The sequence below is a fragment of the Quercus lobata genome, chromosome 5 (genome assembly GCF_001633185.2).
Source record: "Quercus lobata isolate SW786 chromosome 5, ValleyOak3.0 Primary Assembly, whole genome shotgun sequence".
Lineage (NCBI taxonomy): Eukaryota > Viridiplantae > Streptophyta > Magnoliopsida > Fagales > Fagaceae > Quercus > Quercus lobata.
In genome coordinates, this window is record NC_044908.1 from 14,421,986 (window position 1) to 14,448,653 (window position 26,668).

At 34.8% G+C, this 26,668-nt stretch overlaps 1 protein-coding gene across 1 annotated transcript; it reads right to left on the reverse strand.

Moving 5' to 3' along the window:
- On the reverse strand, nucleotides 1–25,660 carry LOC115992797 (protein NO VEIN-like). The gene is made up of 12 exons (XM_031117038.1): nucleotides 25,213–25,660; nucleotides 24,161–25,111; nucleotides 21,676–21,780; nucleotides 18,823–18,991; nucleotides 16,260–18,028; nucleotides 11,914–12,126; nucleotides 8,021–10,288; nucleotides 6,758–6,870; nucleotides 3,907–4,309; nucleotides 3,506–3,823; nucleotides 2,198–2,455; nucleotides 1–1,471 (listed from the first exon to the last, which is right to left on the reverse strand). Exons 1-12 carry the CDS (start codon nucleotides 25,396–25,398, stop codon nucleotides 353–355), a joined length of 7,872 nt encoding a protein of 2,623 aa, XP_030972898.1. The 5' UTR covers nucleotides 25,399–25,660; the 3' UTR covers nucleotides 1–352.
- Nucleotides 25,661–26,668: the final 1,008 nt, after the last annotated feature.

Genomic DNA, 26,668 nt, shown 5'->3' on the forward strand with positions numbered 1-26,668 from the left:
AGGTTACAAGCTAGTAAAAGATAAAAAATAAAGAAAATCACAATATGGTAGCAAAATAGACATTCTGCCTACAAGAAAATTTTTATCTATGATTTACATACGAGGGGCCTTCAATGAAGTTTTATATACAATATGGTAGCAACATAGACATTCTGCCTAAAACAAACTGGACTCACCCACCAACCGTGGAAAGGTAATAAGTTTTTCATGCGTCAAGTCGAGGTAAAGAGTCACTGTACACAATCCTCTGTCATTTCAGTGTATTTCCATAAAGGCAGTTATGGTTAGGCTAAAGACTTCAGAGAGTCAATATAACCCATAAGCACAGATAAAAAATGAGAGTCTGTTACCGTTAGGAGACAACGGAAAATTCCTGCTGCTTCCTGGGCATCATAACAACCAACTGCAAATTGCCTAGTTGACATAACTTTACTGGATTCTTAAATACTGAGACCTTTGCAACATTATTACCTAACAAAACAACATGTGCAATGCTGAATGATTCTCCCTTTTCCACTGCAAATTGCCACTCTCTCATTGATATATCGAACCAGTCTTTTGTTGGAGATTTAGTTGCTTTAACTTCAATGAACTCTCTGCTATTCTCCTCCCCTACTATAATGTCATAAGGTAACCCAGTTTCACTATCTTCATTAACCCACTTCACTACTGTCCCACCAAATTTCCCAATAATGTATTTGAAAGCAATACTCTCACCTAGCCTCCCCGTTTGCATGGCTTGTGCTCCATCGGGGGTACCTAATCTAAGATGATCTCTCATGCTAAAATTAGATGCATCCAACTCAGGGCCATCAGATGTGGGATCTAAATCAACAGAATCGAAGTCAACATCCATAGTAAAATCAGCATGACTGGGAGCATGGCCAGACTGATTTTCCAAATTGTTGCAGTCTGACAAAACTAAAGCTTTTGAAGCTGCAGCTGAATCATCTTCAATGGTCCAATCATCAACAATTGAGATAGGAACAACATTATCAGTTTGCATGACTATACCTTCAGAATTGTCCTTTCGTGGGCTGCTGCTAGGCTGTGCAGTTGTTGCCTGAGTCTTAAAACCACTTAAACGAGCATGACTAAAACCAGGTGCAGTTTTCCAGTCCGCTGGTGGCCAGTTTGAGTTATTTCCAGCCTTCTTTTTGGACTTTAAATGACTTCGCTCATCCAGTGTTGTCGAATCAAAAGTTGTTTGGAGTGAGTCATCATTCTTTGTCTGTGAAGGTATGGACGGGAGGGACCAAACGGGTTCTTCATTAGGAAGCTTAGGTAACTTTTGGCTATTCAAGATGAAAAATTCTGTTTGCTCCTCAGTTGAACCTGATTCAGCCATGGTTGTGATCATGTGAAGGAAATTTGCCAAGTGTAAATCAGGAGTTCCATCAAATAACAAACGAGACAGCTCCATAAATAGGGCATGAGAATCGGATTCTTGGGTTGTGTACAAAACGTTGTCCTGTAAAAGGCGTACAATAAATGTTGGAAGTACCCTCAAATTCTAACAAAGCATACATTGCAAAGTATAGGAGGTTTAATAGTACTTATGTAAGTTTAGTAACCATCAACTAAAAAGAGAGTACTGAGTTAGTGTTGGAGGCTGACAAATTTTAGGGATTTGGAGGCATCAGCCCAAAAAAGGCTTCAATGTAAAAGATGTCTATGGTTCAACATAAGTAAAGTGTGGTTTTGTTTGGAAGCTAAAAGACAATAAAACTTCAGAGAAAGTTTTGTTGAAAAACCTTGATTTATTGTTCAAATGTTACAGAACCATTAGGTGCAATGAAATTTGGGTTGGTTTATTCTGGTGATGGGCTTGGTTGGTATTTGTAAGGGATTGTGAGAGTGTGTAGTTAGACATCATTTATTTTCATTTTAATGATTGTTTTTTTTTTTAAAACCTAAAATGAACACAAATTATGTGTAAGAATATATAAAATATACCTAAAAATAAATATCAATTTATTGCCGTACCCCCAACATATCGTACTCTAGTTTTTCAAGAAATGGCGTATCCCCTTACCCATACCAGTGTTGGTGTCCGTGCAACATAGGCTGGAACCACTAGATTACCGCCTTTGAACACTATGTAATTTGCTATATTCATGTGTGTGTTAGGAGAGAAAAACGTGGCGGGGGGTGGTGGTGAGGGAAAGGACAAGGAACAAAGGATTTCATTACATACCTGAAGTAGGCAACTACATTCAATTTGCTTCTTAGATGCACCACCACAACTTTTTATGACATTCCTGTAGTAAAGCTTTTCAACAACAACTACTTGTAAACGGTTCAGAATATCAAATCCAGACTGCTTGAGTTGAAAATATTTTTCAGAGTGTAAACTACAGAAGTAGCGTTGAGCATAAGGAAGACTCCAGCCCACTAATGAAGCTTTGAAGCTAGAGTCTGCCAGACCATCATATATTGCTTCACGAGTAACAACCTGCACATTAATGCAACAATGAGGAAAGGAAGGTGAAGATCGCATTATATATCTCATTTATTGTTTTATTATTATTTTTTCTCTTAAGGGTGACAAAAATGGTGCTCTACTTTGCTTCAATCAACAGAATCTCACAGCGATTGATGTCTACTCAACAACTCATAGACAACTGTACAAATTGTCATGCTTATTTCAAGCGAAAAAAGAAATTCTAGCATTTCAAAGAAATTCCATTGTCTGATACAAATCAATAATTCAAAAGAACTGTTATGCAAACACATACTATATCCACATGCAATAGCAATCCGTTTTTTCTTATGGGGAGAGAGAGATGTCCGAATCCAAGTAAAGGAAAGCATATATCGTTCTCCCTTTCCCACACCTGTTCATTCTTTGCTAAGTTATGCTTTGCAAGTAGCTACATCTCAAGTGAAAGTGGTGTTACAGGAACATACAATCAGCAAACTCCAACTTTCTAAAAACGTATTCTGAAGCAAGTTGAGAGTATGCAATGGAGAAAGGAACGATTCCAGTCCACACAAACCATGAACTTTGCAAAGCAACACGTACTAAAATAGATTGAAATCATAGAACTTCTAGGACCAAATAACATCACATAAAAGATCCAGTACCTTAAAGGCAATCAATAAATGATCAGTAAAAGCTCTACACAGTTAAACGGACAATAATGAAACAGTTCAAAGATTACCCATGTATCTCATGGAGCACCACATAAGATAAAGTTCCTTATACTTTTTGTATACAAGCTTCCTTATGATGTGCAAATATAGAAGTAGGCAGAGTACTATATTCTTTTGAGTGCAAAAATGGTTATTAAAATTTTTTTTCAAGGCTTATTTAGGATCAGCTCAAGTTGAAATTCCAGTCATTTGTAGCAGGAATGTTTAGCAGTCCATTCCTTTCAGGTCAACACATTGATAATTAGCTATACTGCCTTACCTACTGGATGAATTCATATGGAGTTAAAAACATTGCTAACTCAAGAGCAACATCCCCAGACCAAAGCCTAAACAGAGAGAGAGATCTTACCTCTGACAGAGCAGGAATCCCTATGGTTTGCATGAGCACAGACACTTTCGTTTGAAGTATCTTTTTTTCATCCTCACTAAGTTTGCCGAAGTACAAAAAATAAATCTTATCGAAATGCTTAAATTGCTTTTGTAACTTCAGACTATCACACCAGCACACAAGGCCAAAGAGAGGGTGTAGGGAAACCCACTTGTCTTGTTCAGTTGGAAGTACCGCATAGTCCAATTTCATAAGACGCTCTTTCAAGTAAATGATATCTTCAGGACTCAAGAGTCCAGATTTCAACCCATCGCTCCACTTGAGAAATACATGGAAAACCTGGGACATTAAAGAAACACTTTAGTTGCACCACAACAAATTATAATTGCAATTGTGATTTTATTTCAGATTTGGTTACTTACTGCATTAGCTGTTTGTGAAGGCAAAGCAACAGTAGATAGCTGGAGCAAAATCCGTAGGTAGCTACGGAGAGGAGGGGTCTCATGTACTCTGCAACTGTAAACGAAAAAGTCACGAAGGCCTGGATATATATTGCTCAGTGTCTTGTTTAAGGGGCAATGAATCACTTCTGTCAAACTGCACTGAGGATTCATCTCCTTAATTTGGTCTAGACAACCAGTTGGATCATGCCAACATATTTCTTCTGGAGACAGAAACATACCAGGTACCACATCCTCATGACTAGAGCCAGATGCATAGGGAACAAATATGCAAGATCCAGAATGTAATGCCTCTGTGATTTTGTGCCTTGAAGTAGCCATTTTTTTCCAAATGAATGTGTACAAGTTTGACATTTGTGATATGCTGGCATGCAAAGAAAGTTGGTCCCATTTAGTCGGCTGAAAGACTGAAGTATTTTTTATAAATGAAAGACTCAGACATATATACTAAACAAATAATAAATGGAAAATAGATATAATAATGCTAAGATGTCAGGAAAGTGCACGTATACAGAATATATTAAAAGCAAGTGTTCCATAAGTAGATAACATATCACTGTCACAGGAAGAGGAAAAAGGAAAGTTATTTAAAAAGGAATAAGAAGAGGAGCAGATGAAGGTATGAGCAAAAGCATGTAAAAATTTCTGGTTCTGGAAAGAAAATATAGATGAAAAGCATCTCGATGCAGATATAGATCCATGATACAAGTCTATTAAATTATACAACAATAACAACATCCAAGTCAGGGGTGGAACCAAGAATTTCTGTTTGGGAGGGACTGAGTTGTGATACTAATATTAGTGAAAACAAACCCCACACGCATTCGCAAACACATACATACATATAAAAACCTTAATGTTTTAATATTGGAGTAAGTCATAATTTATAAATATATTGTACATAAAATTATCAAATTTTACGTATATGTTTGCTAACTAATTTTATTTTAGGAGAATTTGTTATCTTTTAAATTCCAATGAGTATACAAAAGTTGTAAAGATTGATCTTAGACCTATACACAAATATTTAATACAAAAATATTTCAAAATTATGCCCCATGAAGATTTTCATAGAATAAAATTCATTTTTTATCATCTCCATAGCAAAATTATGAAATTATTCATTTTCAACTTAAAATACTAATTCTGCCGTTTATCCTAAAAAAAAATTTAAAATACTAATTGTATACCAAAGGGATTAACAAAATTTTAATGAAACCAATGAAGTACCAAAGCATGAATGATGTAAAACTTTAATGGAAGTAGAAGAGCATGTTTTACAATAAAAAATGAAATTGAGAAGGAAAAAAAATTACATTTGTCTCTATGAATATTATACCAACTGACTAATTCTTTTCTGAGAAATTTTATTTTAAGCATGTGACAGATTAAAATATATATTTTTGAGAGTAAGAAATTAAAATGTGATGTTTTAAAAAGTAAAAATTAAACCCCAACCTACATTATACCTCAAACACAATGGGTTAAAGTCTAGTTTGTTATTTTTAGAAATAGAGGTATATTTTGTCACTTTTGAAATTATAGGGTAATTTCACTAATTTATTACTTTGAAACTAGAATGTTTAATTTGTTACACCTCTTAATTACAAGACAAAATATAGTTTTGTTTCTTTTAAGAACACCATTGGAATAAAATATTTGTGAGGGCCAACTCCAATTTCGACAAGGTAAATCTTTGAAATATTCAATAAAAACACATAATACAAAAGGACTTTTGATTTTTTTTTTTTTTTTTGGGGGGGGGGGGGGTGTGTGTGGAGGGCATGGCCCCCCTTTCTTCTTACTAGTTCTGCCCCTGATCCAAGTCTTAGTTCCAAAAAATTGGGTTTGAGGATATCAATGCTCAGCATACTAATCAGGGTTGGTTACCTGTAATTTTTTTTTTTTTTTTTTTATGTTATTCAATCCTATCCAAAATATTATTGTCTATCACCTACTTAATTGACATGTCCATTTTTAATACTTCTATTAATGTTATTTTAGGTCTTTTTCTACCTTTCTTTCCTTTTCTCGAATTGAATCAACTCGTTTGTCAAATTATAAACAAACAAATGTCCAAGAATCATCTGAATTATCTAAATCGCCAAAATAGCCATGCAAGGAATTTCCATCCAACATTGAGTACTTACACATGCGTTGCCACAGCATGTAGAACACATGAAATCTTGAGAATTACAAAATAACACTATATATATATATATATATATTTCAGAAGCATCGCTAGGGAAAAAAAAAAACCAGTCAGGTGATGAGCCCCCAAAACAAATTCAGATGAATGCAGAGTATGACTAAAAGAGCAATCTCAAGTATAAAAAGCTCGTAGATGATACTATAGGAACATAATCTAAGCACTGATATCAGTTTTAATTGGTCGCACTGAGAAACACACAACCATTTGCTTTTTCTTTTATTTATTTTATTTTTATGAACATTGGCATTATTGCACTATTACCCTGCATAGAAAATATTATACCACTAACATGCTCAAACGAAAAAAAAGAAGGCATTATTCGTAAAAACACAAGCTATTGACAAATACTTCACATGAAAAAGCAATAGTAAAGCCACAGAATGTATGGATTTTTTATGTGGAAAGAGAAAACTACCAAATATGTATGAACAAATCAATTAAACAGCAGAAAGAAGTAAAGCATTAAAATCCTATGTCATAAAACAAAACAAAAAAAGAATACTAATTAGTTCCTACAGCCAGCAGGAAAGAACATTTACTAAATAAATTTCAGATGACAAATATCAAAAATCTAAAATGGAAAATAAGATGCAGCAATACCTGGCATTAAAAGGTCTCTGAGAAATTCTCCACACTTTTAGAATTTCCAAAATGTCATCAATAGTAACTTTAATCTTAAACCCAATATCACTTACTAGCTTTCCATTTTGTACCTGTTCCAAGAAGAAGAAAAAAAAGCTCAATAAAGAACTTGTATAAACCCATGTCAGCTAAATCCTCCCATCATACAGGGAGATATAGCAGGTTCTTAAAGCAAGTACCCCCACCCCTACCCCAAAAAAAGAAAGGAGGAACTGGTGCTGGTTATCCCCTCTACCAACTGAGCTATATACCCAAAAAAAGATATATTAGTAAATAAGGATTGGTGCAGAAAAGAAGAGAGGGTGGCCCCTCTTCTTCTCATCATATTAAAGGCGTGGAACACTGTATGAGGCTTAACTGCAGAGCAAGTGAAGAAAATGTAGGGCACACCTTAGCTAGGTTGTTTCTTGTAGGAGTGCTAACGAACATTGTTTATAAATAGATAATCATTTAATTTGGATTTGGCTTGCCACCCATTCAAAGAATTATATGGAGAAGCATATATATTTTGTTTCATGTTACAGTATTTAACACAGAGCATGCATATATTGCAACACAATATCAAATACACAAAAGACCAGGAGCAACCCTTATGAACTCACTTTCTTCTTCCATACAAACGTGAACTTTGTGATGAAAGTTTATTTCATATAACGTTATGTACTAACAAAAACTTTATCTGCATCAATATTTCATATTTTTTTTCATCTTTTCTTTAATTAAAGGTCTAATCTGTTCTGCATTTTTCATAAAACTAATAATTAACCCAAGAAAAAAAAGAATTCATATTGATTGATGTAGCAAATTCAGGCTCACACCCTTTCTCAGTCGATGTGCAATGCTTTGGCAAAGCAAGGGAAGAGAAACAAATGAGAGAGAGAGATGCTCCTAAAGCAAGAGCTGTTTGCTCAATATGGTTCCCAATCTCATTGTGTGGAACACCCTTTCTGATAATTGTAGCAACCTTTAGTATGTTTTGTACCACGTTCTAGTTCTTAAAATCACAATGGAAGCAGTCAAGAAAATTAAACCAAAAAGCTTCTAAATATATTGCACCTTTCACAATATTTCATGCATAAAAAGAAAATAACTTTGTAAAGAGTATACATGATAATTAGATATACAGCCAATTTAAAAGGAAACAGAATTGAAGAAAGATTACATCAAAGTTAAAACAAGATGAGAAGTTCAAAAGGCAAATTCAGTGCATATCATACTAACCTTTGGAACAGCATATGGAGCAGAATCACCCAGAATTGAATGTACAGCTTCACAATCGTAAAATAAATCTTTGGGATAGTGAAGCTCATCATCCATGCTAGATACTACCCACTGGACATCACAGATGCTGCTCATAAAAGAAGACTTGAAGGGTTTGCTATCTCCGCTAGAGTTAGGATTGCAGTAACCCATCACTTTGTCACTAAAACAACTATCCCATAGTGTATCAAAAATCTCTAACAGGTATATACAACTTTGCTGCATGCCATTTTTGGACAATACAGAGATTAAATGGACCAATTCACGGGATTCCCAGTCTTTGGCAATTGATTCAGGGGAAATCAGGTCTCTTTCCCACATTAGATTCTTAAAATTGATATGAGATAGATCAGAAACAGTCTTATCAACTTGATTAATTTGCACAAAATCCACAACACCTATTTCCTGGAAAAATTCCCTCCATTTCACCAGTCCACATGAGAGTGATTCAGTAACTGGATACCTCAAATAAGTGGTGTCAACTTCATGCCATTCCATATCTACAACATTAATCAACTTATTCACATTGAATGGATTCCCATATTCTTTACTAAAATGAATTGGCACCTCAACAAGCCGTTTAAAGCCCTGATTTGTTAAAATGAAAGCTTTATTTCGTAATTGGGAGATTATGTTCTCCCTTTCAACAAAACAATCGGGGCAGCTAGACTGTAGGTGGATCATTACAAAGCAAACATACTCTGTCATCAAATTCTTGTCCCTATTTGTAATTCTGTCATCAGATACAGCTGGCAAGATGTGCACCTTCACAATTTCATGAGCAGACAACCACTGGACACCAATTCTATGAAGCATGTTGGTAAGGTTGCCCACTAAACTCATATCCATGCATGAGGTATCAACGGTTGATGCAGAAAGGAGGGCAGGATTCACAGTTCGAAGTTTAGCAAATAAATTTGGGAAAGCTTCAAGTCCATGCTTGCCATCAAACCCAGTGCTTACAGTATCAGATTGTAACCAGATTGTACCTTCATTCACTGAACTGTATGTACCATCTGAAAGAGGAATAAATGATATTTTTTGAAGGTTCTCTATGAGATCACCTTCTGTATCAGAGTTTAAGAAAGTTTTTCTAGATGAATGGAATGACATTGTATAAAGTGCATTCAGCCAAGAAGACAACCAATGCAGGCCCATGGATTTGATGCCATTCTCCACATGACTCAGAGAGCACATAAATTGTAGTAGAATTTTAGGTCCGTAATCCTCAATACCCAGTGACCTTGCTAATGAATCAGAAATTTGTATATTTCTATCCAAGAATCCAAGGCCAAGGTGCTCACTGAGCATACTATCAGGAAGAAGAATGCGAGCCTGTTCATTCCAACCTCTTAGAACCTTGCAAGGAGGAGCCCATCTGTCATTTCCTCCTTCCAGAAGTAAGCAGTTTGTCATACGTAATTTAGAAATAATCAACCGGGGAAGACTTGAAAAGAAACCATGAACTTCCCCAACAAGCGGAACAAAGTTCATAAAAGCAGACACAGCCTTTCCTGGATTCTCTCTAAAACATGAAAGAGTGCAGAAGGATCTCTGAGCATCAACAAACAAACCAGGAAACTCAGACAATAACCACTGATTCCAGGGGCTATCTCCATCCACTTCCTCTCTAGATGACGGAAGAACAAAATCACCTTGAAGAATAAATTTCAGACCATAAGTCCTTAAAGGAAGAAATGCAAAAACAGGCCACTGGTCTAGAAGTGGAATGTAATCCCCGTCAATTGATTCCTGCAACGTAAATGCTATAGAGATCTCTGTTGTTTGCACATCACGACGAATGACCTCCGTCCACAACTTCTTCGATGCTACAAACCATGTCATTTTCTCATTTCCATGTGAAATCCTTATGATGCCATTTCCCACAATTTCTTTTTTCATCACAATGAGTGAATCATTGAGCAAGTTTCTAAACTTAATGCACTTAAGCCGGTGAAGAAAAAGCAATAAAGACGGGTGAAGTTCTGAAAACATAGTGATAATGCTGCTCATGACAGTACTGTCCGAAAATCTTGATCTGAAAGGAAGTACAATGCAAGTGTTCCAGCATTGATCATCCAAATGATCAGTGTCACTAGATGCCAGCCTACTGAACAAGTCAATATCACAAGGAAGTACTATTGTTGGCAAAACAAAACCAATCTGACCCTCACTTATATCAAATTTGACATGAAACCCATTAGAATGAATCTCTGGAGCATCTGTGATCTGTAGAAAGAACACCCAAATTGATGAAAGTTGATTATTTATAGTGTATAACCATTAGTTTGATAAAACATTCAGTCAAAAAGTAACTCAGGTTTCTATGTGAGGATACCACATTCAAACTCTATGCCTGCTTTCACACCATAACACTTTTCACCACAATTACAATTTTCTTAAAAATGTTGAGTTCGTGAAACATAGACTTTGACACACTTACTAAAAATGAAAAACATCTGCACACTATTCCAATCATTTTTATAATCTTTGTGGGAGATAGCCTTTAAACACCTATTTTAATCATCTTCTTCTAAACTTCACTCAATGTTTCATGTCCACTCCTGGAATATTGAGTCATAAACCCTAAGCAAAAAATTAATTCTAAATAAAAAGATTACATTCTTTGTCAGTCACATTTTAACCAACTTAAAACAACCAATAACCACGATAAAGCTTATGAATGCATGTGACAGATGAAAAGAGTCAACGAAAACATTGATTATATTGGAGATGAGTGTCAACATTAGATTATATCATCTGCTTCTAAAGCGTCAAATACTAGATTAAATAATCAGCTTCTGAACTTCTTGCAATTGTTAGTATTCAATCCTGGAGTTTGAGAAGCATAACCTTTATATCCCACAATAACTTAATAAGACAAACAGTAAGAAGATGCACAAAATAAACAGGGAAAAAAGAAGGGAAAAGATGCACAATAACTTAATAAGATAATCAGTAAGAATAAACAGGGCATTCTAGAGGATCCTAATCCAAGAGGAAACCCCACCCCAACCCACACTCTACCCCAAAAAATAAAAAATAAAAACAAAACAAAACCAGAGCTACGTAATAATCCAGTGAATTGACCGAGCTTGACCAGAAAAGAGTCAAAAGACTCCTTCAAAAGCACGAAAATCTTTAAATAAAACTTATAAGTAAAACTGTAAAATACTATGATATACAGACGGTTCACTTAGCAACAAATAGCCGAGAAATCAGAGCTTCTATAATTTTAAAACATATGATATCATGATACTTTCAGGATTAAGCCTTAGGTACAGTTAAGTTGAGCTACTCGATTCTATGACTTTCTTTAAAACAAATATTCCCAAGTAAACACAAAATAAATTTTCTAATATTTGGAATATGGTTTGAGCTTGTCTTATGTGGTTAATTTGGTGGGAACGTAATAATCGTACTTTTGAAGATATTGTGAGATTTGCAGATCTTTTGAAACCTATACTAGGTTGGACTTTATTTCAGTGGGGAAGAATTTGGGTTTTTACACAATGTATTTCCATTTATGATTTTCTCTTTTCTGTTCATAACTCTTCTTGAATTACTTGTATTTGTTTTAAGTTCAGAGTGTTCACCATCGTAAACATGATGTCCTTTTTTATGCAATAAATCTTTGATTATCTATCAAAAAAAAAAAAATTTAAAAAAAGAAAAGAAAAGAGAATAATAGAAAATTTTATAATAATAAATAAAAAAAAACAAAGAATGATCCCATCTAACAACCTGTGTACTTGGCCAATGCCCACTTTCATTTTTTCCAATAAATTTCTTAGTACTTGTCCCAATAAATAACAAACAAACAAAAGTATGATTATAGTTTTCTTCAAACATACCCGGAAGACTGATTTGAAACCGATGCCCTTCTTCCCTATATACCCAGCATTAGATCCTTTCTTTGTTGAATTTCCAACGTCACAAAGTGCTCTGATGTTTTGAGCAGAAAATCCTTGCTCGTTATTTAGGACAACAATGCCTGAGTCTCGAAGAATGAATGTCAGAGTTGGTTCCACATTTTCCAGATAAATATTATCATCAGCATTCTGAACCTGAAGCAAAATGAACAATAAATAGATTCATTTATTATTAAAAAAAGGGCTTCTAAGCAACCTATTCTGTATTTAATACCTATAATCAAATTCATCTTCATAATCAACCCAAAAAAGATTCCATACAATTGGGGTTGCAGTCTGTATCAGGATGTACAATAAACTACAAAATGGTACAGATGACATAATATCAAATGATAAACTAGATCACAATTCCCATGCCCAACCATCTGGGTTACTACTAGCTTTTCACAAAATCATATAACAGTAAAAAGAATAGCAACTGAGGATTAAAAACCATAAAACCAGAAGACACAATGTATTTTATCACAATACAATGTGAAGTAGGGAAATTGTCATTTCCTTGTACTCAAGGGAAGTGGTTGGTGTGATTTCCCCCATTTTTTATTGTTGATTTTAGCTGAATTATTTAGTATAATACTGTTATTGGTTAATGTCTTTGGAGAGTGAGTTCATCTTATGCAGTAGATCATTGTACTCTTCTTTGGAAGTACATCGCTGAATTGGAAAATTTGGTTTAAGGGGGTGGAAACACAAACTTTAGTTGCAGTTATTGTCAATGTATGTTTAAGGGATTCTATTGTCGCATGAAGGCTTATTTGCTAAAAAATTAGTAATGTAGGAATAAAACCATGTCATAAAGTGTCACCAAAGCATCTTTGAAAGATAGAAAGGATGGAAGAAGAGGCAGAACAGAGAAAGAAGCCTAAACAAGTCACATCATCTCCTTGGGAGCCAATTCAGCTCAGGGGCAAGTACAAGCTTCACAATGTTGGTTCCTGAGAGCATCTAAAATGTCAAATTGCTAGGATGTAAGTTCTATTCTGGTGACTTTCCGTTCCACTTTGCTAGAAACTCATATCATATTAGCTCTTACACCAAATCAGCTAATAATATGATTGTGGGTTTTGCTCCTCTAGGTTACAATGTTTTAAAAATTGCTCTTCCAAAATGAGAAAGCACACATTAAGATTTGTTGCTACCAAGGGGTCTTGAAGTGAAAAAGGAACGGGCATTGTATTTCATGGGAGGACAGATGCGCAAAGAAAGCCTCTTACAAATTTTATGACTGCTTCGGAAGGGAGATCAATTTTCTTAAAAGAAGTTGATGGTACAAAAAAGTATAAATAGAGGCATTATTTTAATAGATCGATTAATCACTAATGTTCTTGCTAAAGTACTTCAAAATGTTTTCCAAGTCATAATTCAGTATGTTGTGAACAAATGACTTGATAGCAGGCTCAAAGTGGTGTCCCTAGGAGATGTAATTTACACATTGAGCACTAACTCAAATGGCACCAAGTCCTCCCACAAGAATAAGTAAAAGGTGAAGTTTTGGTAGGGTTCAAAACTCAATAGATGCGTGTGTGTAACCAATTTAAAAAAAAAAAAAAAAAAAAAAAAAAAAAAGGCATAAGCCCAGGTTAACTAGGATTTTTTTTTTTCTAATGCACTTAATGGCCAGGTTTGGTTTTGGTGAAAAGTGGAGGAAATGGGTTTGGTTTTGTGTTTCATAATTCATTTTTTTGTTCTTTTCTTTTTTTATAATGGCAGGCCAGATTCTTTGGTGGTTCAAAGAACATTGAGACAACGGAATACTTTATCTTCTCTCCTCTTCATATTGGTTATGGAGCTTTTTAGCATAATGCTACAATAAAATATTGGTGTTGGCTATTTAACCAGCTTTTAGGTTGAGGGAGGAGAGGTAAAGGTGATCTACCATTTGGAATCTGCTGATAATTCAATCCTTCCAAAATCTGAATGAACTTGGCTTTGTTCAATATTTACTCCTTTGTTTCAAGGTGGTATTAGGTTAAAAGGTGATGCATCCATGGAAGATGGAATTGCTTTTATTTTGGAAATCCCCCTATTCAATTTTTTTTTTTTTTTATATATGTAAATAAAAATTTCTTTAAAATAAGAGTGCAATCCCAATAAAATTTCTCCCCTATTCAAGAATAATTTTATTAGGTCCACATGTGAATAAGAGTCTCTTCAGGCAAAAAGAGTATTTTATATTTTATTAGTAATAGGAAATTTTATATGGAAAAAATTTACCTCGAAACCAATTTGGAGGAAACTTCCTCCAACTCACTATGTGGAAATTAAAGAAACCACTCACGTGTACTTTTAGTCACAGGACTTTTTAAATGAGTCATGTAACTTATTTAAATTCTACACATAGAAAGTTTATAAATAGCGACTTAATGGGTTGGAGGAGATTCCTCCAAATTGGTTTGGAGGAAAACCTTGTCCAATATATGGTCATAAGCAATCTACAATTTCTACAATCATACAACTTAAGGGTATTTTTGTAATTTAGTTAGGTCTAGAATCTTCTATGATATCCAATTAGGTTTTGTTTTCTTTAGGTCCAAGTCAGTATTTTTTTAGGTTTAAGTTTTCTAGTCAAACTAGGAGTCCACATACTTTCCTAGGATGCACAGATGAGGCAAAACACCCGCCATACCCACATTTGTCGCAGCTCGACGCAGCAATGCACGAGGGACGCTGCTGCCTGCACGTCGGTGCCACATCCTTTTTTTTTTTTTTTTTTCATGAATTGTGCTGACACGGCGTAGACTCAGGCTGATTCGCGCCCACTCGGACCGTATCAAGAAAACCGCCGATTTAGGCCGAAATTCAAAAAAAAAAAAAAAGGTGCAAAATGCACTGTTTGAACTTAATAACAAACCCTAAATTCTCTCATGCATTCTTCACTTCAAACTTTAGCTCTCTCTCACTAGTCTCTTTGTGCTCTTTGTGCTCTCTGCCTCTCTGTCTCTACTCTCCGTCTCCCCTGTGAGACACTCAACCACTCAGTCACACACTCAATCCCACCCTCAACTCACTCTCACACTCACACAATCTCACTCTCAACTCACTCACAACCTCACCGACCCACTCTCAATCTCAAGTTCTCAACTCAAATTTGTGGGTTGTATTTAATTTATGAACATCATGTTTTAGTTATCATCTACTATTGCTCTTAAATTTGGTATATGTTTATATAATGTGAAAAAGTATGCTTAGCAATATATTAAAAATATAAATAAAAATATTTTTAATAATTTTTTAATCGCCGCACCCCGCTGCATCCGCACTCTACTTTTTCAAAGATTGCCGAGTCCCGCACCCGAACCCAATCTGGAAACGCACCCATGCTTCATAGATACTTTCTTCTACCAAATAGCCACCAAACAACTCATCAAACCACTTCTAAATCCTAACACAACCCCATAAACCATTCTCCAAAAACTCTAGATCCTATTTCCACAAATCCTCATAAACCTTAACCCACCACAACTGCACGTAGACAAATTCCCCCAATTTGTCTTACATAGGTCAATTTGAGCAAATGTGAGTTAGTACCAATCATAGATGCATACACATTTATTGTATTCTAACTTCCCTTCTAGAAGAGTTGAGGATAGAATATATTGAAGTTTAGCTAGGCTAGAAAAATTAGTGGTCCATCTTATGTGGCATTTCAGGGGTTGATTGTTGTGAAATTTCCTTGGAATAGTATTTGATGTACCAAGGTGCCTCAAAAGGAAGATTTTAAGACAAATCTTCACAATAGAAACCTATTAATTGTTGTTTGGTGTTGTATACACAATAAAAGTAAATAAGCAGTGGATCATCTTTTAACTCCTTATTTGATGGTAAAAAGATTGTCCGTTTGTGTTCTTATTATTGGTGTCTTATAGAAAATGTAAAGGAATGTGATTTAGTTGCTTGAATGTTGATGAAGGAGATATTGATGAAATAGTCTTAACATAACTGTGTTCCTATATTTGTTGACATCTTAGTTGTTATAGATGGTAGGAAAGAAAACACCAGTGGTAGAAGAGTAAGAATATCAAAATATATATATAAAAAGTATGACAACAGTAAACAAAGTTCTTTCAACCAGCATGATAATACAGCCGATATTTAAACTACATGATAATACAACTAATATTTAAAAATGTGAAAGTAAAGTCCTTACGGAACATAAGATGCATTGAAAAATCTACTTCACAAAACTATATTGGTTCATGATGTTATTCACATGTGAAGTTGCACTACACTACTACTCGCAATGAAAGAGACAAAGAAGATGATCTTACCAGCTCAAGAAGAAAATGTGAATCCTGAGAATATAATTCTTGTGAAAGACAATGAAGTGCTCTCCCTAGGCGAGCATGCTGTTTCTTTAACATGCTAATTTCAGTGTTTGAAAGACTTGGATCAAGGCCAAATTCATCCCGCCTAATAGATTCAATGACCAGGGCTGCATTCTTATCTTCATTAAGTTCAGATAAACGTTGCAAGTGACCACTGCTAATTCTATCATCAAAAACTTCTACCCCATTGATTGATTGACAAACTCCAGTAAGTTCTTCATTCTGCCCATCTGTCACGCAAGGTACATTCAATTTTACTTTGGAAGTGGAAGACTTACCTGGTAAATCTTCAATATTCTTGGAGCCATTGCTTTTCTCAGGCCCAGCGGATTCCAAGCATGAAGTTCCAGATGGGAAAAAATCAGTAATATCAGCAGAACAAAATGCGTGGTAATCATTGATCCACTCCACTATACCAAGAGACAATCCAACTTCATGAAGCATGACACGCTCTTCCCTTTTGTTGCATTCACACAAAATGGCTGAATTAGCATCTTTGATGACAGATCGCATTCCAGAAAGCAAAACATCAGCAGCAAAACCACAAAACTCTGTGGGTAAATAGCCAAGACAATCAAGGAAAAATCTTGATACAACAGGCACTGCTTTATTCATTTTGCATAAACTTTTGTGTAACTCGCTACTAAAACTACTAGTAGCAGCCTTATCAACAATTTTCTGCCTATATAAGGTGTTTCCTTGCATGAGAGAGCTCTGAGTGTCATTTACTTCTCTACTCTCAAGAGAATTCTTCAAAATGACTTCAAATGCATGACGTGCATGACATTTTAAAAGGGACAAGGGAACATATTTTTCTCCTCCAACTAATGAGAACAAAGATAACAGCTGCACAGCTGTTTGAAAAGGAGATCCTTGAAGTGCAGCTTCCAAGAATGAGTCCACAGTAGCCGAATGATCAATGCGCATGACTTTGCCATCCTTAGTCACTAAACACAATAATTCTTTCGTGTTTACTTCATTCAACAACCATGGTACAAGAGGACCAAGTGAGGGAGCAAAGATCAGGTCCCAATGTGCCCATGCGTTTAGATCTGACATCAGCGGTGCCCTAAGTAAGGCCTTAATTGCATCCTTGGATGTAAGAGATTCCAAGGCTCCTACTTTCTGGCTGACGTCAATTCTCACCTTGGTGGTTTCTAATAGTTCACTTCCATTATGGGCTGTTGAGTCTCCAACATAACACATTTCAAATAATGTTACAGAAAATAGGACTCCTTTAGAAATTACATTGGTCTTATGCTTCCCCAAAATATCTAGGAAGTCTGACACACAACCATCTTCCGAAATTTTGAAACTGATCAATGGGAATTGCCTCATAAGCAGTGAAGAAATCATCTGTTTGCTCACTATTTCTTTCTCCCCTATGCAGCCATTCAGAGCTTGTGATACTAAAACAACCAGCTGATGCTGAAGCATGCAAACCTTGAAAGGGGATTTTTCACATATGTCACCTGTTAAGAACTCGTGTATTTCTTCAGGTAGCAGGGAGGCATGTTTTTCTAGAAACATTAAAAACTCCCCAAAACCAAGCGATTTAAATGTATTGACACAAAATTGCTCCGCTAGCCAAAACTCACAATCACAGAGCTTCCGTAAGATGTTAATTCTCTTTTCTAGAACTGATTGACCATAACTATGGATTCCATGGAAATACATTGCAACTTTCCTAATAATGTCCTCAACAGAAACACCTGTGAGATCAGATTGGTAGTTACAAATCACAATTAAAGTGAACAAATTTATAGGGAAATAATATTAGGAATGATGGGATAATAAGGAGGGAAACTTAAAAAAGTGTCACAACATATTGACACCTTCCCCAATTCACTTTTTTCTTATATAATTTTTGACTCCAATGGGGAGGAAAGGTAGATTCAAACTAGTGATCACCACTTCATAAGGTGAGGTCCCCAAATGATTGTGCTATCACTTTGGGTTCCCCAATTCACTTATCAAGTAAATCACACCAAATTATGCCCAGCCAGCCAAATGAAAATACACCTTTTCCATTAACAAATATCAAAGCCCACTTGTCCAAAAACAAAAAACAAATATCAAAGTCTCACATAATCGCCCTAGAATTCCAAGGCTTTGTATATTAAAGTTGTGGCATTATGACAAGAGTCTAGTGAGTCAAATTTTACAAATTTCAGCAAGATTTAGAAACCAAGATAATGTCAAAATGCTTAGCCAAGTCATAGAGCCCATAACATTTAACTCTTGGTGGTTCTCTTCTTTTTTCTTTAGGTTGAGAGTGGGGGGGGGGGGTGGGGAGGGATTTTTAACTTTCAACCAATTTAGGTTGACAATTAAAAAATTATGAAATCCTCTCTCTCCCCCCCCCCCCCCCCCAAAAAAAAAAAAAAAAAACAGACAGATAACACAAGTCTATTGGTGCATCCTCTTTTAAGAAGAAAAGCCTATTTGCCAACCATAACTGAATTATTATCAGCAAAGCCTAATTTAAGAAGCAAACACTACTTACTGTGTGTAAGCTCAACACTATGCTCAGGTGCCTCTTTAACACTTGGTTCAACATCTATGATCTCATATTCAGATTGGTTTTGCATATGTGAGCTGGTTAATTCCTGTTGATCAATGGCTAGGATGGTATCAAATATGCTGTCCCACATTCCAGATTTGGTAGATAATACCTGCAATATATAAAAAGCAACTTATATCATAATGTGTGATCTAATATAGAAGCATCACAACAAGGATTGCAGAGGTGAGCTACCATGCATATGCAAATATAAAACATAAACAACAATTAAAAAATGAGGACACTCGAACAAATATAAGATACAAGAAGTAGCACCTATACCATCTGAAGTAACTTATAAGATTATTTTAAATAACAAAAAAAGAAAGGTAAAGTCCTAGTCAAACAATAACCTTCATTTAGATAGTAGTGTTAATATTTAGATGGCCTGGATAACTAGACATGAGTCATAGACAATACAACATTGTCCTTTACAAGCAGGTCTCTGGAAGGAGCACTCCATATTTTTACAACACCATGCAACTAGAATCACTAATGGTAATTATACACTTACTGCATGTGAATATTCATCAAACCTCTACATCCCACATCTATGCCCAATCTTGTACCTCCTACTTCGAACCTCAATGAGTATTGCCACTTCCATAAAAAATCTGGCCATAAAACCGATAATTGTTTCCACCTCAAATGTGAAATACAAGACCTCATAGACAATGGAACTCTCCCAAATCCCAACATCATTACCAAGCCTAACATTAGGAAGAACCCCTTGCCTGATCATCACTGAGCTCCTTCTCCATATTAGAATTGGGTGCAAATAGATGAGATTGAATGGGATTCTTCAAAGTTGATAGAAACTGTAGAGATTAATGCTTTAGAAGTCCAAAGGATATGGGATGAATTAAGGACATTACAATAGATAATGATTAGTTACCACTTACCACTGCAGTGAAATAAGATCCAATCACCACTGAGTGTTAGTACTTGCTCCCAAATTTTTGAGGTTGATCTCATTTCAAATCATCAATGTTGTTACAATTTGGCTTAACCATATTCTAATGATTTTGAAATGAGTGACTCAGGATTGAACCCATGATCCCACCCCTCCCCCCTTATTCATGGGCAAAGGAGATACCAGTTGGTCCACAGACCTTTGGCCTCAGCAATTATAAACTTACGTATCAAGAAAAACTGGTAGAATTCAACACCAAAACTGTAAAAATTAGGTGGAAAAAGAAAAGAGTGGAATAGGTGATGCAGGGAGCACAAAATTCATTTAAGATTTTGTCTCTAAGTGTGCGTTTCGATTGAAATGAAAAATTAAAATTATTTTACTATTCAGCTTATTTTTGCTACTATTTATGGGTCTCACTACACTTTTTAGCATTATTCATGGGTTCCACTGTACTATTTCAACTAACTTTTACTATTATATACAGTACATTCAACAATAATTTTTCAGTTTCAACAAAATAAACGGTATCCAAACACACCTAAATTTGAAATTGTTTTTGAATTTGAATTTTGAAATTAGTTTTTAATGTTGAGGGTTTTAGGGAATTTGATTAGGCATTTCCCATATTAATATAATCTCTAAAATCTATTTAATTGATACTGCTGTAATGAGGAAGGACAGTTGCATTTGAATAAGAATTAATTATAATGAGTTGAGAATATGTCTCCTCCTTTGTTTGGTGGTGATATCAGACACCCTTAGGAGGTGAAGCCTAGGGTTTGGAGGCAAATTCTAGGTGGTGAAGCTTAGGATTTATTATGCTTTTCCTTTTATTCCTCTTTTATTTCTTATTTCCTATTTGTGTTCTACATCAATAGGGAACGTAGAAGCAGAAGAAACAGCAATCCAAAGAAAATATGTTACAAAGAAGAATATAAAATGAACACAAAGGTACAATAACTCCATTCAGCCCAAGACAAGTCGTTAAACAAGAATTCTTTTATTATGAAACTCAGGAAAACCTTATCTATAGTAATTAAGAGAAATTTTTATCAACAAAGGCAAGAAATTAATAATGACTTACAAAACAACATGCCAAAACCTAAGTTAATGAGTTTTAACCAATACATTTGAAACAGGTCAGCACAACTGGTGAGAGATAACTCTTACTAAGTTCAAAATCCTGCCCAATGAGCACAGAGATAAGAAATGTCTATAATCATATTATTATTATGGCTGTCAGAACCAGGATCTTTAAAAGAACTGAATACTGAGGAGGTAGTGATTATCAGATTGTAAGACGCTTTTTCAAAAGAATAGTTATAAGATAGAAGAGTCATACTATACACCTTAAGGATAGTGGTTGTATAATAAATCATTCATCCAAGTTATATCTTTTAAGATCAAGCAATTAATTTTGATGATTCATATCTTTTTTAGCATAAAATATAAAAAAGCACACCAAGGTGTGCTCTCTTCAAAAAGTGCACTTCATTAAATGAGCGTTTCTTTTGCCAAGCGAAGCACTCAGACCTTGGGGCTTCAAGCTTTGAGCTTTAAGCGCACCTTAAGTTTGCTTTTAACAACACTCAGCTGTACATGATCTGCTTCTGCCACTTTACTAAAAGTTTTTTTTTTTTTACTATCTGTTTCATTGTTCAATTTCAATTATATAGGCATAGTTCTAATTGTTATTTAAAGAAAAAACCTTACATGGGAATATAATATTGGACTTAGATTAAATTGGTCTAACAAGAAACCAGATTCCCAAACACAATGCAGAAAATAGGAGTTAGCTAAAATTCTTCATGATATGATTATATTATTCAGTTATTACATGTAATAAAGGCTAACACTAAAATTCAACACAATCAACTTACAGCAGTATTTATTAATCCATCAAATGGAAAATTTGAGAACATCGATTTGATTTTCTTTATTCGTCGATCTTTTATGTTATAAAATTGAAGCATCCTCCCGAAAACCTACAAGTATTAGGAGATGTCAGCTGAGAATCATATCCCATTTTTGTAAGCACAATAAACAAGAACCAAATAGACCAGCCCCTGATTAGAAACATAGCATTACAACAAGAAATAGAACTGATGGCATAATTCAAAATCAAAGTGCAAGTTTTTCAAACAGAAAAGAGAGAGAGAAGTTTGGTATATTTCTTCTTTACAACTATGATGCAGAAGGCAATCTTGAATATTTATAAAGCCAACATGATAGACACTAACAGATCCTACACTTTAGAAAATTCTAATTATAAGGTAATTTAGTGATTTTGCAATTCTATCAGTAGTTACTTACATAGTAATGAGTCTAGTTTCATTTTATTGTTGCTAGATTGACTTTTGCCAGTTGGATTTTGAGTCTTGTTTAGTCATTTCCTTTTCTTAGTAGAAGTTTTAATGTTTTTTATGTTATGTTAAGAATTCAGGCTCCGGTTAATGGGTGCCCTTAGGGCATTTGTTAATGGACCATTTTAAAAAAGTTTTAATACAACTTTTATGGAAAATATAAAAAACTATCAAAAAAATAAGTTACTTTTTTCTTTTCCTATAAAAATTTTCTAATCCTAAACCAAAATTCGTTAACTTTTCCCAAGAATTTATTACTGAATAAGCAAACTTTGTGGTCCTATAAACAATTAGAGAGAGACCTTATATTAACAAAATTCAGCATATTATGCTTCCCTTTAATCATGAAACTCCACTAAATTTCTTCTCAGTGAGTTTCTTAGAGCTCAATTGGTGCTTCTTGGTGTTTCAACGGAGATGTCCAATGTTCAAATTCCCCATCCACCAACTAATGATTTATCCAAAAAAAAATATTCTTCTAGGTGACTCTAGAAGAACTAGTAAGACTCTGCCTAATTATCTCATTCTTCTTGAATTTTTTTCATTAATTTTCTGAACCAAAACCAGACCTCTTTCAAGCCAAAACCATCAGCACAACTTATCATCAATGAGCATCGACAACACCAAAAATTCAAATTTACCATTCTAGTATGTTTACGGCCCCTGGACCTCTGTTTATTTGTTTTCTTGTCAAATTTCAACTCCAAAACTTGCATAAATCTCAGATCTAAAAATCTAAAATCTTGAGTCCAAACCCCAATCAAAATCAAAACACTACATCAAACTATAATTGTCTCTCCATATCTTGCATATTTTTTGGGTAGACCCTAGAAAAAAATGATGACCGGTGTTCCTTGCAATTTCATTTCTTTTCTCTCCCCATCAATAAACCAAATTTTTGAAAATGGATTTAAAAAAATAAAATAAAATAAAAAACTCCTTTTCTTTTCTCTTGCAGTGAATCAAACATAATGTTATGCAAATCATCAAGAAGAGAACAGAACATTAAAAGAGTAGCCTTAAAAAATATCTTTTTCTTTCCTCACTGTTTCCATTATTTTCTTTTAACAACCAACCCCTATTGTTGGAGTTTGTAGGCAACGGTTTCATAAGAAAAATTCTGGACATCAATAGATATTTTGAAATCCATAAATAAATTGGTTACTTTGAACAAGTCAGTACTGCAGAACATAGAAGACTATGCATTTCACTTAACAGTCCCTAAATTTCATATATGCTCCTAAACTTCTGCAACATCAAGTGATCACAACGATCCAAACATTTAATAGAGACCTGCAATAATCACAAAAGATAGACCAAGGTTGAAGAAAAAAAAAAATCTGTTCAATTTCACAATACAAGTCTCAAGGCATGTAATGTAAGATATAAGTTTTCATGGCAAGTGCTTGCTTTTTCTCATAATTCTTTTTTTTTTTTTTTTAAGTAATAGAAATAATAATAACAGGACCTTGAAAAAGTATAAAGGAGAAGTACACATTCTCCTTCAAAAAAATTACAATCCAAAATATAAAAGAGCAACAAAATCTTAAAATAAATGAAAATGGAGGATGCTGTGACAATAAGCAAAATTGGCAATTCCTTTCCTAAAATAATGGGATGGAGGGTGAGGTGGTACATCTATAACTTACCAATAAAAAATAAAAAAACAATGGAGGCTGCCAAAGGTCCTCATCCAATCATACAATGGTCTTAATGACATTATCACAAGTAAGAATGAATTTAAGCAATCCCAAATGCTTAACCCACTTCAAATTATACTCAACTCAATCGAAGGTGTTGTTATTCTTCTATTTCCAAAACATCCAGATAAGGAAAAATTTATAAACCTTGAGAACTATTGTGAAATCATTTTAAAGAATTAAATTTACACACATATTCTTTATATAAACCATACAAAGCAAAATTATATTTCAACATCAGATAAACTATATAAAGCAGCGAATAGGCATGAAGCATAATTTATAACAAGAAATTAACATACCTTATCAGGCTCAGTATGGTCCTGACATGCCTTCTTCCAGTTCGTAATGAATTTCTTTATAGATTGATTATCGACTGCAAGATCAGCTTCATTAAAATTTCTTTTCTTTTCTTTTTTATTTTTCTTTTCCATTTTATCTTTCTTTTTTATATTTTGAGATGATCCAGAGGGTCCAGGCATGGTGGAACATGAATGTTGATAACAACTCTCATTTTGTCTTGGGCTGCCACTAGCAGGAGCAGGGTACTCCCACATGTCGTCATCCCGCCCAATCCTTGTCATCTCTTCAATTTCAGCTGGGTGAGGACAACTAGTCATTTGGTCAGAACTTGCAACATTTTGTGATGGCAAGTTAGCATTGTTGGGATCATCATCAATTTCATCGTCACTGGAGCTTGACGAAACAAATCTGATGCGCTTGCCACGAAAATCCTTCTGTGCAGAGGAGATTGATTCGATACGCTGAGAAATAGAAGTAGCATCTGCAGGTCTCTTTAAAATGGCAGTTTGTGCGTTCATGGCTTTTCGGACAGCAGAAATATGCATCCCCAAGTTTTGAATTCGTAAGCAAAGTTCTTCCTTGCTGGCAACGGAACGCCTCTTAGCAATAAAATCCAAAAACTCTTCAACTTGAATATTGTCAATGTAATAACTCTTATTCTTCTTCTTCCTATCCAAAAACTCTTCAGCTTGAACATTGTTATTCTTCTTCTTCGTCCTATATACGAACTTCCAGAGGAAACTAATTACCTCCTCACCGGTTATCTTAAAAACTTCAGTGGCATCAGGTTTGAGTGAAAAATAATGCAAGGCAAGTGGGTGTCGCACCAAAGGCCCCAATTCGAGCTCTTCGAAGCTATCTACGCCCTCATTCTTACAGATTGCCACTTCCAAATCATACAATGAGGTAATTCTTTGGACCCCAACAAAGCAATGGATAAATGCATTTATCTAATTTAAACCAAACAACAAAAAATAAGGACTTATTATAGGATCAAAATAGAATTAGAATTAGAACTACAGAGTAATAGTAATAGTAACAGTAATAGTACCTTCCCTTCAAGAAGCATAAGGCGGTGAAGACTGGGGACCTCCTGCATTGGAATGCCAAGAGAATTCCAAGAGTCGAGGTTGAGGATGAGCAGTGCAACCTGAGACACTTTCCTTGCCGTCACGCTCTCTCCGGCAGCGATTATATTGTGTCTGGCGTTTGTGACGGCAGAGTCGATCTTCTCCATGATCCGAGTAGTAGCTTTGTTTTGTTTTTTTGAAGTGAGGAGTTGTTGTTGTTGTTGAAGGAAAGTTAAGGCAGCAGGGAGGGTTTTGGAGACCAAAACTGGGATTTTAAAAAGTGTTACCGTAGGAGGCTGTTGCTGCTGTGAAACTTAGCCGCCGCCACCGCCACCGGAGAGGTGGAAGGCAGAATGGTGTCTGTACATAGCAGGTGGTATAGTTGTGAAAGAATGATCTGAATGAAGACCAAGACTCCAAGTACAGGAAGGGAGGGATACTTGAATTTTGAGTTTAAATAGTGTTAGTAGTAGACTTGGTAAGTAGCGTAAAGTATAGTTTATGTGACGCATGAGACTATTGTCTCGTTGATAAGTGGGGGTGGTGGGTCCCTTCAGGCCGTCCGATAAAAAGGAGAGATTGGTCTGGTGGGTGTGGGACCCATCCGTCAGTGAGACAATGGTCTAACATCTTGGGCAACATGAAATACTATCTCGTTTTAGCAAATTATGAGTAGTGAAAAAAGAAATTGTAAATTTATGTAATAAATAATCTATAATAATTTATCGTATAAGATAGTTGTAACAAATTATGTGTAAAAATGTGAGTATTGGTAGTATAGAGTTCTACACACCTTGTCAGGGCCGGCTCAAGGCCTAGGCAAGTTAGGCCTAGGCCTAAGGCCCCACTAAAAAAAAAAATATTTCCTTGGGAAAAAAAACCCTATTTTTTATAGTTAAAGATCCAAATTTTTATAAAATTATATATATTTTCTAAAGGTCGTACATTTTTTTATTATTAGTAATATATAAATTTTACTATTAACTTACAAATTGTCATGTTATTAATTACAAAAAATGTGATATAAAACATTCATTACTTAAATTGATGAAGTTCATCAATGAGAAACAATATTACATTATATTTTGAATATTTTATAGTACTTTTAACTAGCGCATTTTTCTTTTTCATTTCTATTAAGACTCTCAAAGTACGAGACAACCTTAACTCAATTGAAACCCTAAAATATTTCAAAAAGATGTTGCAAATGTGTTAAATCATTAATTATAGATTAATCTCCCCTAATAGTTTGAGACTTTGATTTTTGTAAACTAATATCCTACAAAATCATACACCAAATAATATCTCTCTCTCTCTCTCTTAAAATCAAAATATATAATTAAAAATTAGATTAGAACTTTATTTAACTATGCATCGTCTTATATCCAAAATAAAGTATCTTTTTCAATCGCAATATATTTTTATTTCTTTTTATTA